Source organism: Glandiceps talaboti, chromosome 3 (genome assembly GCF_964340395.1).
Source record: "Glandiceps talaboti chromosome 3, keGlaTala1.1, whole genome shotgun sequence".
Classification (NCBI taxonomy): domain Eukaryota; kingdom Metazoa; phylum Hemichordata; class Enteropneusta; family Spengelidae; genus Glandiceps; species Glandiceps talaboti.
In genome coordinates, this window is record NC_135551.1 from 20,497,331 (window position 1) to 20,513,365 (window position 16,035).

At 35.0% G+C, this 16,035-nt stretch overlaps 1 protein-coding gene across 1 annotated transcript in view; it reads right to left on the minus strand.

The window, feature by feature from the left end:
- Nucleotides 1–289: 289 nt before the first annotated feature.
- LOC144433186 (QRFP-like peptide receptor) overlaps nt 290–16,035 on the minus strand; it is a 67,153-nt gene continuing 51,407 nt past the window's right edge. The window contains exon 4 of the mRNA XM_078121495.1: nt 290–523. Coding sequence (XP_077977621.1) covers nt 290–523 — 234 coding nt within the window. The remainder of the gene's footprint in view (nt 524–16,035) is intronic.

The window sequence follows — 16,035 nt, forward strand, 5'->3', positions numbered from 1 at the left end:
CTAACAACCACAGGGGCCTTCATTTCTTCAATAGTCTTTCCCCAACACATCGCTGGAGATATCCCATCGAGTTTGAATTCAGAAGAAAAAGATAGCATGAACACAACTTTCACTTCTTCAAGCCTTTCTTACTATGTATACATTCATGTTCCAACATGTGGCATCTTTCAGAAAACCCCTTCCCACAGCTACATACATTGGGTATTGGCCAGTATGCTCCCTGGAATGTTTTCTCAGACCAGTCTTTGCCATGAACCTCTTAGAGCATACTTTACACTCCAGTGGTTTGTTATAGGGTGTAATGGCTGTTTGCATGACGGCTACCCATTTTGTCTGGAAGGTCAGCTATGTATGTCTCAGTCTTCTCTCCTGCAGACAGTTCACTTTCGTCTACCACACAGACCGGTGTTACTGCTGTACTACATGATGGTTCAGATGGATCCGTGTTGATGTGCAATGATGAGGGAAACCCTACCTCATCATGTGAACCTTGTTCAATATGTAGTAAATAACTCAATTGCATCTGAAAAGAAAATGAAGTCAAATTAACTTGATAAAACTACGACAATACTAAAAAATCTTCGTGTTTTTAAATATCACTAACAACACAGCGTTGTAATTCGTTGAAACTATCGCCCAAACTATACCATGCATTCCTATGGAGTTATGCTCATGCCCAGCTGCCTGTGACTGGCTGAAATTATTAACACGTTTCTCTGAACAACATGAGAAAGTATGTCTTAAGCCCATCCCCCAGAACACAAATATGTATGCAAACGTAAAATCGGTCTTAAGTGTATAAAGCAAAGAAAATTCTTGTCTTCCAAGGGCACTACACTTTACAAAAGTTCTGGTATCGCAACTACATTGAATTTACTTTTAAGCAAATGTTTCGTTAACGCAGCTGGCGATATTTTGTTCATCCTAAGAGTGCTTTTCTAATGGCTCCGTAACACAACACATTAATTATATAAAGATGTTTATCCGTTAACAATACTGCAGTCCATGCACTTAAATATCCAAATTAAACATAACTTTCATCACATCAACTAGCATTGCGTATGACCACCTTTGGACAACGCTAAATCCCCCTGCCCCCAAATATAATAAGAAATAAACTACCCCTAAGGATGGTATACTCCAAAGTTTTGACCAGTTGACATATGTCTATAAGAGTCAGCAAATGCGAATATTGTGTTAATTAGTCAAAACCAACGGGTATACCATCCCAGGGGTAGATTATTAATATCAAAATAATACAGTAGGTTAACATTTCCAATCAAGCTTTAAAAACTCAATAACTAATTGCAGTTAAACAGGAAATGAAGCGGTGGTTTAGATTGGCCCAAGAATCTGAATATCTATGAATTTGTAAGACTGTGATTTGGACATCGAATATTTGTACTTTTGTTTATGCATCGGATTTTGATAATTTAATTATCCTTCCAACTATTTCATTGTTCAGCATGGATGACTTTATACTTTGTGTGGACACGAAGGTACGGAAATGGCAGTTATGCTGTATGCAGTTGACATCAATAGCCCATCAAATGCTAACCTCACTCAGGGCCACTTGGAGGCATCACTAATGTAGCATTATATTTTGCTGCCAAGACCAATTAGATCTCTTGATTTGCACCATCAATATATTGGTATAATATAATACCTATTTGCTGACAAGATGACTAGATGTGATTTTTGACAAGAAAATTTACATTTGTTGTTACAAATAGAAATTTTAGCTAGTATGCCAAACATTACGTATTAGTAAGTGGATAAAAATCGGTGTACTGTGATTTCAAGGGAAAATACAATTGTTTTGTTGCAGTCGTTTTGGTAAAGAACAGAAGATTTAAGCCATTACTTTACTGAAGCACCACCACTGATACAAAATGGATAATTTTTCATTACTTTAGGTGCAAACAACTTAGCATTTGCACCTAACTTTGTATTTGCTTAGCATGTCTTCCTGGTGTTGAAGCCAATATACATCTATATAAGGCATGAAGTGATGTCCTTTCATTTTTATAGAAAGTTGATGTTGACACAAGTTTTAAATTTAACAATTTTGCGACCAGAGCAATCTTGCGATGATTATTCCCAGACCTTAGTATGGCAGCTGATGTCAAGCGGTAACTATTGTGGAGTCTATATTCTGTTCAGTAGTGATTGCGAACATCACTTGCTTGCAGACATGACCTGAAAGACATACCTACAAAGATAAATAGACACTTTTAAAACTTCTATCCTCAACTAAATATTGATTGATAAGATATTACTAGATTTATAGTTCAACAAATGCACACAACTAATACATTGTGACAATGTAATCAACCTATCCATTTCAAATTGACAGCAGATCCTACCGTTTCTGTTGTAATTGGACTTCAGCCTTGCAGTCTTTTATGCTGCAGATGTTGTCAGTCTTCGTACTAGTATTATCCAAGGCAACTAACTGCCAATGACATCAAGGTAAACACATGTTTTTAAAATTCTTTGCATTATTCTGGTACTGATTTCAGCAAATATCTCTCGAAAATGGTCCTGTAGGCATTTTTGTGTTGTAGTTGGAAGACGATTGTTGTAATGTAATCTGATAGTGCTGAATCCAAAAAATTGTCCAAGTGAAAGTTTGAGATTTACCCCTCAATAGTTGTATACAATTGACATGAATTGAACTTTTTGCCAAACAGGAGATAAAAGTAATATCTTTCAGCGAAAAACCTTTAGGAAACTTACAAAATGATTTTTTGGAGTTGAAAGTATCGTTGAAAAAAATAATACAGCGGCCATGTTGAATCATTTGTCAACTTTCTTCGTTTGATTTGTATGTAGTTTTCCTAAATATCATGTAGACGTTAGCTTAAACTGTTAGCTAATACTTAACCAATTGTATAAGGATATTTTAGGGATACTCACTCAAAAATCCCTTTAAACAAAATTATCGGTGATTGATTTCGAAAAACACACGCAGAGTTAATCGTAGTCTAGACCCGATTTCAGACAATTTTGCTGAAATTGCTCTATAGGTATTTCAGAGGAGAAGATGGATGGCAACTTTTTCAGTTTGATGGTGCCGAATCCAAAAATGCCTTCCAAGGGAAATTGTCTGATTTTAAATCTCAAATATGCTTAACATTTGCATACAATTGAAGACTTATTTGTGTATCTGTCTTACAATGGAAGTTCTATAAATATAGTATGAAATTACACAAAACCTCGCTTTCCCACTTGTAACATATTAATATACTTTTTGGAATTTAAGGTATCATGGGAAAATGAATTCAATATGGTAGTCATGTTCGATTCTTTCATATTTTCTTTCTATAGTTTGCTGCATAGTATTTAGGTTGTGTCACCTTTTCCATCGAAATGATTTCTTATACATTTAATGACTACTAAGATGCTCAAAACATTTTGGAATAATAACTAAAGAATTCGAAATATAACAGAACATTAAATGGAGAATCTGCTATGAAAAAAGAGACCTAGAATAGAAATAACTTTATTGTCCATAGTTTCAACCTGTAAAACCGTTTCTAGTCACCCATGACAAAAAACTAATGTAGAAACAATTACAACAATAGGAAAAGGAAACAAAGAAAACAACTTAACACAATGACACAGGCTAAAATTACAGACTTTGTAAAGGGCTGATCAACAGCAAGTAAAAAAGTGACAGTGTAAAATAACAGATCTAGGATGAAATTAAAATTTCTGGAATTTAAACTTGAACTCGCTGATGGAATGAAAGAACGTTATATATATATATATATATATATATATATATATATATATATATATATATATATATATATATTTGCGTGCCTTTGAGAGGAATCTGCCACCAGAGGGAAGGTTTTCAAAATAAGGATTACGAATTTCCGGCCTTCCTATGAGTGTTGGTAAACAGTCTACCGTAAACCATGCAAATTCCTGCTCAAAAGAATTACTAGTTGTTTTTTGTAGCGTGGGACCCAAGATGTACGTGTGGAAAACAACACGTCAGTTCGATTCGTACAACTAGTAAGCTTATTCTAACTTTTATTTAAACTACAGTAACAAGACAAGCAACAAATTTACACTTAAAACCAAATATCCTATTGATGTCACTAAGGTATTTTGAATTTTCACTGCTTGTAGGAAAGAATATTCTGAAAGAAAATTTAGAGACATGTTGTATTTGTCTTAGAGTGGAAAATTCTGTTGAAAAATTGATATTAAGAGGAATATATGAAATTTGATGTGTATATATATCTGCCATAGAACACAATTTCATTAGTAACATTGCATTGTTTTGGAATTCAATCACCAACCAAACTTGTTTGAAATGATTCTTGATTGATGAGCACCCCTAAAATACCCTTATAAAATGATTTTATTGCTATGTAACTTGATAAGTCTGCTTAAAATAGAGGAAAAACTGCACACATAGCAAAAATAAAAGTCAAAATGGCCTATACCAATAATACTTTATACTAAATGAGAGAGAGAGAGAGAGAGAGAGAGAGAGAGAGAGAGAGAGAGCGAGAGCGAGAGCGAGAGAGAGAGAGCATTTTCAAGTTCCGTACAAGGGTTTTGCTCGACGGTTTCATTTTAAAACTGATTTTTTGAGTCAAATTTATGTAAACTATATGAAAATTGTGAGAGGTAATATCTCAACTTTCGCTTGGAAGACAAATTATGTAGATTCAGCACCATCAAATTACCATACAAAATTATTTCCGACTTTTATACCCCGAAATGCCTAAATCAGTCACATTTGCTGAAAACGGAACTAGATTCGCTGTATATCAAAGTATCATTTTACGTAGTGTAGTGAAAACATTATACTGTTTACCAGACTTCAAATGGTACCTAAGAGACCTACCTTCAGTGAATTATACCGTAATCTTAATTGACCTAAACAATTCATACACTTAAGGTCAGACAGTCTCCATATCTTTATATGCTTGATGTCCTGAATATATTGTGTTTGCTTGTCTTAAAAAATGTTGGTAGTGCTTTTAGCGGCATTTCCTGTATATAAGGTACATTTGCTGATTGTTATTGTAGGTCTGGGCTACGCATGTCAGTAGCAATTCACAACCGTTAAATGAATGAATAGCCTCGTCAGAGTAACTTTCAGCATGGATCAATGTAAATTCTATTCATCATAAGTCGATATTTTGTCTCATTGAATACGATGATACGTTGGCGCCTGGAGATCTATCGCTTAGTCATTAGTAATTGGACGAATGTTACTACAAAATCATTTTACAAATTTAAAGTGATAATAAACCATGTTTACCATTCACAACATTTTCAATGCCGAAAACAGTTTAGCATTATTCGAAACAATGTCTGCACCAACTAAAACACATGTGTGTTATATTGCATATTTTGGAATGTACCAAATGTAATTATCATTGATAAATATTTGATTGTTGGTGGCAATGATGTTGCATAGGCCTTGGGCATCTAACAAATTGGATCGTCGAACATTGGAAATGTACAACACTGAATCGAAGGGCCTTGCTTCCTAGATCTTTCCATCTCTTTGCCGAGGTCTAGCTGTCGCCATCAGCTCACACTCTCCAACTATTAAATTTTGATTCAATTCTTTAATATGTTATATCAGCATAAATTATACAATGCCAAAATTATTTGATGATAAAATTATCAACACCTTAAATGAATAAACGAACGGTTGGCATTGTGTATTTGTAAAGGTTTAATGTAGCTAAACAACGAATTGACACTAATGGTATTGTAATGTTGCTTAACGAATGCAAACATTATTCTAAGTATTAAACCAGCTGGACAGCTGAAAGAAACTTCCTTCAACTACGACTTCAAATCTTTGCTTAAAATGATTGTCATAACCCATATAAAATGTCTAACATTATGAAGCTGTCTGCCATAAAATTTACGTTAAACATAACATTGATCTTGGTTGTATTTATTGGCGAGACAAGAATGACTGTTATAAATCTAGATGAAAATACACGCAGTAGTTCATCGCAAAGCTGGTTAAGAGGTTAACAAACTTCCAGTAATTGATCTCTGGAAGGTACACGTCTTTGTGCGGTTAGAGTAGTCTTTACATTTTGCATGTATGTTACACGATATTGCTAAAAGGCTTGTGTAAGCTCCAACGTTCATCTTTTATGTCATTTGATATGACGTCATGTGTATAACTATCGGCAAAATCGTGTGAAATACAAATTCATAGGACATGCTGTGAGTCGTCTCGACTTTTAATCTCTGACACAATAGGTGCTTACTGCTATTTCACTATAAAATCAACACCTTCAACCACACTTTGTAGAGTAGGATATTGTCAAATAGCAAATCAGTTTACATTCGGAGAATATTCCACTTGGAAAACGTTGCGAAAGGTGTATTTAGTTTAAATTGAATTTCACTCATCGGCAGGGATAGAAGAGTATGAGCTTAGTTTACTGCCAACAGCTATTTTATCAGTTAGGTATAAGGAAATACAAGGATGCCCGTTAGGAGTGAATCAAAAACCACATTTCACAGCTTTTAAAACCCAGTTACTCACACAGGTCGTGCCTTTCAAATAAATTTCAAATACTGCTCCCCAATTCGAACTCTCTACGTATTCCGCCATACCGATGTACTGGGGTATACGTAGACGTCAAAACCTGACGACACGGCAAAAGTGCCAAAATATTCTAATATAAAGCTTGGTAGTTCTAAAATAAAATTTCCAAAACGTAACGAGGGTTTTTGAAATTACTTTATTTGCGTTGTCTAAATGCCTCCGCCCATTGCAATATTGGTTTCCACACTGGCATTCTATGATAGTTCAGTGGCCCGTTTTACCACAGGTATATCAATATTTACCAAGGCTATGCCGAGAGCTCTCATCCAGACAGAAACGCCTAGCCTTAACGCAATCCATACACAGCTATACAACATTTAGTATAATAAATTAGAAATATACAATTAAAAAAAGAAAAGTATTGTCAATCCCAATTCAATGTCGGAGAGCAAATTGTTTTTCTATGAACAAAATCACCTGAATCAAATAACAGCAGTATTCTTGGTAATCATCGACATGAATTGAAAGAATGTGAAAATACATACAAAGTATTGGTAGCATTTTTGTTACTCTACGAATTTCAGTTACACAAGTGACAGATGATAATGATAATGAAAAGGGATATTTCAGATCTATAGATTCCCATTGGAAACCATATACCTTAATAATTGCATGCACTAAATCATTGGTTTTCATCAAATCTGGCATACGACAAAATGATGTTGCGACTCTTCCAACCGAAGACGTACAAAATCTCGGGGTGTTGCAATTGGTTTACCCGACGGCAGACGACAAGGAGACGGACATTAGACAATCTCTGGATGCTTTTCACGATATAAACCAAAGTGAAGTAACCTCGGACTGCAATATTTCATCTCAACGGTCACAGTCCTATGTATAACCTTATTGTAAATACTCACTTGCCAATTATTACTGTACGTTATTCTAAAGACATTATTTGTAGGTAAAGCAAAGATCATTGGCTCTTTGGAAACAAAAACGTCACAGTTGAAATAAGCGTAATACAAATCAATTAAAACTGCATAATATTTCAAAAATCTTGGATAAGGGAATTTGCTTTATCAAGAAATTATTTCATTTGACACTTAATATCAACGTCTTAGCGTTAGGAATTGAATCGAATATAAGCCATTGATAGAGTTTAATCTTTACAGGAGACTGCACAATATCATTAATTGTACTATTAGTGCAAAAAATGGCATGGAAGTAATTTTATTTTCTTAGCATGGCGTGTTGTGCAATGTTCAAATATATACACATGTGTACTGTCTGTCTGTCTGTCTGTCTGTCAGTCTGCAGACACGATATCTCAAAACCTACTGCATCAATTCTAATGAAACCTGGTACACATCTTCCTTATGGTAACAACACTGATTAGAACTGATTAGATTTTTGTAAACATCCTAAAAATAATAATGATTAATTACGCTAAGTAACGTTTTTTTTCTCAGAAATTAGACTATATCTAGAGTACAATCTTCAAATTCTATATGATTTTATACATACATTTGTGATACCAAAGCGCATCTGTCCTGAAAATATGTTTGATGTAGCTGGAGAATTAGCCAATATAAAGAAATACGTTTTCTTCACCATCTCATGCTCAATCAAAATTGTAAATATTTTTCGTACTTCGACAGTTAGGAACATGTTTGTACTTCTACGTTTGTTTGCCATGTAAGATCTAGAGCATATGGTCAAACCAGGTCAGCTTCAACTTCCGGATCAAATCACCCACTTTCTACCAAAAATTCTTACACAAAGACCTTGCCAATTTTTGGTGAAATTTGTAATTAAAGTCGTATTAAAGAAACTATGATCGAAACACCGGACCGAAATCTCCGGGATTAAATATGTTTCGTCGTCGCCGTAAAATCAGTATTACTGCAAATAATTCATAAATTGATTTTACTAGCTCGAAGAAAGAGATGTCAGTTGAGGTCGACGCTTTTACAGTATCCAAAATGTTGGACTCTAGTGATAATAGCTATAACTCAGAATTGTGTATTCTAACAATGAATGTTGGTACAGAAATATATGGTTTCGCCCTTACCGGAGGCATGTCAGTTTAAATCTGGTTTGCTTTGAAGGCAAGTGCACCGCTAAGGGTATGTACAACTGCAATTGATTACGTATTTGTTAACCGATGTCGTAGAACCCATAGATTGCTAATTGTAAACCTTTGCATACAAATCACTTATTAGGTTTCGTTATTTCCACTTTCAATTAGCATATATATACGCAGTTCCCTTCTAAATTCGTATGATTTATCTACAGGCAGGAGCATGTAGTGTTTGCCCTCTGTGCAGATGACAAGGTTAGCATAACCAATCACTTCGTAAAGTAGTGGTGACACGAACCATGCACGTAAATCAGATACCTTAAGATACTTTAACCATTGTATTGCTTATTACAATTATCACGTAGATTCAGACAGCATTTTATAACTTGAGGTTGAAATGTATCATTTATATATGAATATTTCTAATTACATTGCAGCATGTTCAGTGTAAACTTGACATGTGTGCACATTACTTCTGTTCAAAAACCTGCTCTATCTACAGCTGGAGCATTATGTCAACCAACCATAAAATCACAGAAAATTGTTAAAATACTAGGGATAAGAAATTGTAAATGTCATTTAGAGGGCTTTTGTATATATAAATTGTATAAAAATAAGTTGTACTCTTGATTCATTGGCGATATTTATTTTTGGGTGCCGATCTAAAAATCAATTTGATTGGATATAGTGCATCGTACTGTGTGTGTACTGTGACAAACATGTGTTTACCCATAGATGATTCAATATTGTGCAAGGTGTACGGTATTATAATAATAATATAGAAACACAATTCTTTCAATGCGTTTCAGTTGCATCTAGTGCAGCGTTAACTGTGTGTCCCCGATATGAACAGAACATACGACGGATACAAAAAACCTCTACTATTTATGTAGGGGTGGGGCTGGAGTTGGGTCACAATGTGACCGTTGTAATCTATATTGCATTTGTGTAATGTTTCTTTAGACGTGTGTTTCCTGAATTGGGGGAAAAAGCGACAAACGTCAAACAATATTCTTTACACAAGTGTATCATTGTTTGCATGAGTTGAGCGTCAATGCGAGCATACAACTAATGATGGGGTCGCCTTTCTGAAGAAGAAATCCCACACATGACCTTGAATCAACATCAATCAAATCAAATCATATACCCTATGGACAGAAATACAATCGTTTGGAATCATTTCTATAAAAGTTGCTTATAAGCAATTTGCTTCCCTGGCTAGTTTATACGAGTGTATTATCTTTCCCACGAGGAGAGTCACCCTTGTGTCAGTGCCAGTTGACTGCATACAAAACTAGAAATCTTCCTCATTGTTCCTCAAAACCACAATTGAGAAAATAACACCTTTGTGTCAGGATTAGATTTCTTCATCGACGATTAGACGTCTGTGAAACGTTAATGTAGTGTGTCGTGCAATAATTGTTCCATGTAGTCACACATTAAGAATGTGTGCTTTGTTCGGGCCACTGCATGGTCTTTTTAATAGTTGGGTTATAAATATATAATGCCATGTTTAACTTTAAAGCTGTTCTTATGTTTTGAAATTTGGAAAGATATACATACACAGAAAGTCGAATAGGAATGCAAAAATAACAAAGTAATGCAGTCCTTATCAATCATGATCAAATAACAATTCTTTGTCAAAAATTATGGGTAAAAAAATCAAGGGCATTCTGCCCCTCGTATACTAGTTTAGTACTGAAAGATAGAAATGACATTCGTTATACATTTCACATAAACGGTACTCATTGAAAGATCTAAAAGAGCACAAAACAGAAAGGAACAAAAAGAACACACGTCACCGGAGATAGAATTGAAGTAATTAGATTGGCGGGAAAGACGTAAATAATTTATCATTTCATTTGGTTCAAACTTTCCGAGGCGGAAATTGATCTTCATTACCAGACACAAATACCTGAAATAGACATATCTGAAACACTGCAATCATTGATAATAAAGTGCAGAGATACAAGATTCTTTTCTCTGGTAAGATGGAGATCTTGAGTGTATGTGTTGTTATTGTTAGGATGTATGCCGCACACCCTTATTTAACTAAGCAGTTGACCTAAATAATAAGAAGTATTTTTTTTTATCCTTAGGAATATGCGTGTCCATTCATGAATATTTAATTCGCCGTTAAACTTGTTACACCAAAATCACTCATCCATATAAGCCACATATATGTAAAGCTAGCGGAATAAAGTATATCTCACTTAATACCCAAGGAGAAAATGCATTCAGTAGTCCGTAAAGGTATCGGGAAAAAAACAATCTCTGAAAGTGAGGTTTGGAGTCTTTGAATGCTCTTGAATTAATTCCCATGATATTTCCCGATATGATACCGTCGGTCATCAAAAACATTACCTTTTGGGAATAGGTCGACCTTTAAATCTAAATAAAGAAGTGCGCATACTAATGCCGAGGGATTTATCTTCAAATCCATTGCCACATTTCATTTCCATTACAATTTGTAAACATGTATCATCGTATGGGATCATCGAAAGTTCACGTCGAATCTGAGTTATCGATTTTATCAATGACTTGTAGGTCTTTTATGCATTTCCTAACACGTGTCAGTTGATTTACAAGTAGATTTAGGAGTGTCCTTCAGATTCTGTTCTCTCCAGAAACTAGTGCCAGTTAGAATGTCAAGAAACGTTTTGATAAAGTACTGAAGGGCCAAGGATTAATTATCACACCGAAGTTTTGTCAAAGAACGACAAAGCTATTTTACAATATTATGAGCCGGTGATAAAATCTGGTAACATAAACTATTAGAAATTAGCGCGTACTTTCTTAAACAGCAGTTTGATAAAGTTCTAATTCATAGTCCTATCCAACTCAATTGAATACCTTTGATACATAAAACTCAAAAGTTACTGTGATAAGTTGTTGTGCGATAAAGAGGTATGAATAACATGCCTGTACACTCCAGAGCTACTATCTACCGTTTGACATCACCTAATGGACAACGACCAACAAGCAAACCAATTAATGCCTACACTGTGCAAATAAAAAGCCCCGGGCTCATTCATCTGGATTTAGTATGTAGTTCCCCGAGTTTCTATTGCCACTGCCTGTAGTTTCACGACAATATAGAATAATTACTTTCTACTTATTCATTTCTATTCCGAAATGAAAGAAAATGTATACCATGCTGCCAATCCGATAATCCTTTGAACGGTAGATCATATGCCCGACGGACATCTCTCCTTACACATAATTCCATACAAATATTCGTTAAAAATGCAACTTTTTGACAAAAGCGTCTCAAATATAACTTAAAATGCAAAAAATGTGAGATTGAATATGGAAAACATTAAGAATTTAATCCTGGCCTAAAGACATGGGATAAGGCTACTTCACAGTCTAAGCTATATGTAAAGGTACACACATACACATATACAATTATTCCAAAAATGATTTCTACTAGAGAGCAACACTAGTGAAAAGGGTAATCTTCCAGACACGGCCCTTAAAAGGAAAGGCCACTCCAGGAAATAAAGGTGTTTTCATAAGTTTAGGTTCTGGAGATTGATTTTACATCGCGCTACTTTCACTCGGTTTTTCAAGAAACACAAAATTGAGACTCCTTTATCGCCTCTGTTGTGCTTTCACTGATACACCACAGCATGATGGGTCTTTGCAGACATGATTAATCATTAGATGCACACTGAAAATCCATGGCTTCTAAGAGCCTATTTCATTCAGATAAATAAGAAACCCTTTAGGATAAGTTTACGTTTTGATTCCTTGTGAAGTTTAAATTGTTCAATTCCAACACAAACAACTCTTGGTAAGCTGTACCTGAAGCTTTCATCATCTCACTAAGGACTTCATCAGAAGACTGAAGTAATTAACATGAACTAGGAACGCAGGTGTTAATTACTATGTTGAGCATCAACACCACTCACTGGCAGAGTGAGTGATGTTAATTTATGCTATGTCCGGTCCGGGTCAAATTTGGTGTGTGTGTTTCGTCACTTCGGACGCCAATATATGTTCTAGAAACCCCGTCTTCAAAGATCGTTCCGTTTCCCCTATATAGTCCTGATCATTGACTATCTCTACAACCCTCACATTTAATATTATTGAGGTGACCTTGTGATGTTGTCATGTACACATTGACTTCTTGGTTGGGATAAAGGTACTCATTATTTTATCATTTTTGAAAACAAACGATGAAAAGAATTATGTATCTATTAGAATGATACAATCTATTGATGTTATATTGCAGGATAACCATATCAAATTTCCTGTTCTTTTTCAAAACAGTAAGCAGATGTACTTAATTATTAATTTTCAAGTTATTGATTGGAAGATGCTACGTCACTTCATCTCGTTAACTTCAATTATGTCTTTATCATAATCCCTGTGACGGAACACACTGCTTCATGTATACTCCCCGTTTGCTTTCGAAGTAGTTCTATTTTCGACTTACTGGCGGATGTCATATTTGCAAGGCTTTTTCAAGTCGTCGAGTTGTCTCTGTGTACATTTATTTGCATTTATATAGTAGATATCAACTGTAAGCTTGGCGAAGAGACCTTTGCAACATTGTATTATAACTTGTATTAGTTCCATTAGTACCACGGGGAATTTATATGAGGAAAGAATTTTACCGGTAGGAAACTACTTCACATTGTGATGATATTGAAGTTTTTTTTATATTACTATGCTGAAGAGTATATCTTATCTGCGTCCAACAGAGCGACACTAGAGTCGCCATATTATTCCATTCTTTATTACGAGATATTTAGGCGACTTTATGTGTTACTGTTCTACGAGGTTTAGATTCAAAACTTATTTTAGGCGTGAATCCTGTTCTTTGGACCTAAATGTCAGATAAACGATAGCAAGAAAACATGAAATAGCGGATTGGACTATAAATTGAGATAACATCACTTCTTTTACTTAGCTTCAATACTCCAAATTTGTCGCAAGATGCCCCTTCTCATTGTAACTTTACCACTATTTGCTTCTACAGGTAATAATTATGATATGGCGGCTTCTCTTACCCATCGATTCAAACTAGCCATTTTCTTTAAAGGTGTTATTTTTTTTCAATATTAAAACATGTGACATTGCCCTATATATATATGACAGTCGATTCTACACAAACGAAATCATATTATGGTAAACTGGTTCAGAAAAGACTTTTGACGTGCGTATGGCCAATTACCACCGTTACCATATCACAACGACACTGTCACTGCAAATACATACCCACTCCCTACTGCTCGGCCAATATTTCGTCTGAGGAGGATATCTGCCTTGCACCCTAGAGACAATCCGCATAGCTTTCCCCATATAGACTAATCATTTACCGCTGTATACACGGTTTTCCTCCAGTAAGAGTCCGCCCATAGACAAAACATTGGACGTTTCATTCTCAGTTAAATGTAAATGTTGCATTGTCTAAATCTCATAACCCCCTGTGTTGACCGACTACAAGGCGCCGAACGTAAAATAATTGATTAACACGTGCTATCGTAAGTGACACACACACACACACACACACACACACACATGTAAAGGAAAATGACTCAGGTGTAATAGCATCTTGGTAGTAGAGTTATTTTTTAAGGTTTATTTTTCTATAAAATCTACGTAATTAAGAGACCCATTAATGCGAATATTGAATTGTCATACCTAATTATAATGTAAATAATTATGTAAAGTTCATACCAACCCATCATACGCCAAGCATAACTGTTGGAAGGGGGACTTGTTGAAATGTATCTTTTATCTCATTTCTATGACTTTCTTATTATCTATACAGCTAAGTGACGTCTGTATTCATCATTTACTCTTCATCTATCTCAGTTTACAGAGCAATCTTTTACTAAAGTTCATTGTTGACGAGCTATTTAGTCTTATCGATATACAAATGTTTTGTATTCAACGTCTAGCTATTTTGTATTATTGTGTTTGAAAAATTCTATATTTAGTGGTACATGAGTATATACCATGTGCTACGATATAAATGTTTTGCATATGACAGAATTGTATCTATGTTTTACTATTAATTCTCATAAAAGAGAGGAGAATGTTGTAATTCCATTTTTATTTTTTACGTCTTAGGACAAGCTTTGGAGGAGAAATAACAATGTTATAAATTTGTAATTACCGTGTTTGGGTTCAGACATGACGCTGTGTATACATGTCGCCAAACACCCAGTTGGAGAGAATCTTATTATTGCAATAGCTGACATTGGCGTCAAGACAATAATTTAGACGTGCAGTGCTTTTATAAATTTACCCCATCTCGTTTCAATAGTTATTGCTATCATTTTTCCTGAGAATAAGAGACTTTAGTGATGAGGGCATCACATTTTAGATAAGACGGACTCTCAAAAAGATAGCGTGTCTGGAAAACAATTGTCCTCAAGGCGCCCTATTGTTTCGAATTCACGGACCTAAGCGCCCTTCACGTAATTTACATATAGTTATGTTTAGACAATAGACATTCCAAGTTTTCCTGTATTAGTGATTTGTAAAATTTAAGTACTCGACTTCTGGCTCTGGCATTGGGGTGAGGGAATCGACTTCTGGCTCTGCCCTTGGGGTGAAGCCGTGAGGTATCAGGGCTTTGATAAATAAAGTCTATGTTCCAGTTCACCCCATATATCGTCTCGTATGCAGTTTATCTTTCCACTACAAGCGCTGCTGATGTTAAAGATTTGATACAGGCACGAGAGTAATTTACAAACACATAATGTCAAATGATGTACAGTTGTAGGAAAGTAAATTACACACGCAGAAAGGTCTAATGGTCTATCATAAAAATAAATGACGCACATAAGGCAAATGATATGGATGCACATATGAATATAAATTACATCAGGCAAAGTTATCACGTGTAAAACAATTATTTCACATTTGGCGACTAGCACCCTCCTAGATGAATTGGGTCAAAGTTTTCGACGTCGATTGGTTTCGTTGAATCGTTCTAGATCATTCAAAGTATTCGGGTTGCTTGTATTAAAAGGTACGTATATCCAAATATATATGGATAAGTTTATATCCAGATTTGATTTCTAGATTTTGACTAACAAAACTTAATTGAGAGCCATGGAAATTCACTTCATTGAGGCATACATATTGAGTGTTACATAAGGATGTTGCCGTAAACGAGTTGTATAGAATCGAAGTATAGACCGCGTAATAATAAATAATAATATCAACTATAGAACGCCAGTATAACAAATTGGGTTTGCTCAAAAGCGCTGAACAAAACTAAAAAGGTGATAGGAATACTGAAAAGGGATAAAAAGTTAAAAACGTTCAAAGTCACAGAAGTTCAAAGTTCATTGATAAAAGTAGCAACCAATGATACAGATTGAAACTAGGCATACGACTTCTTAAACAGACGAGTCTTCAGTTTTCGTTTTAAAATGTC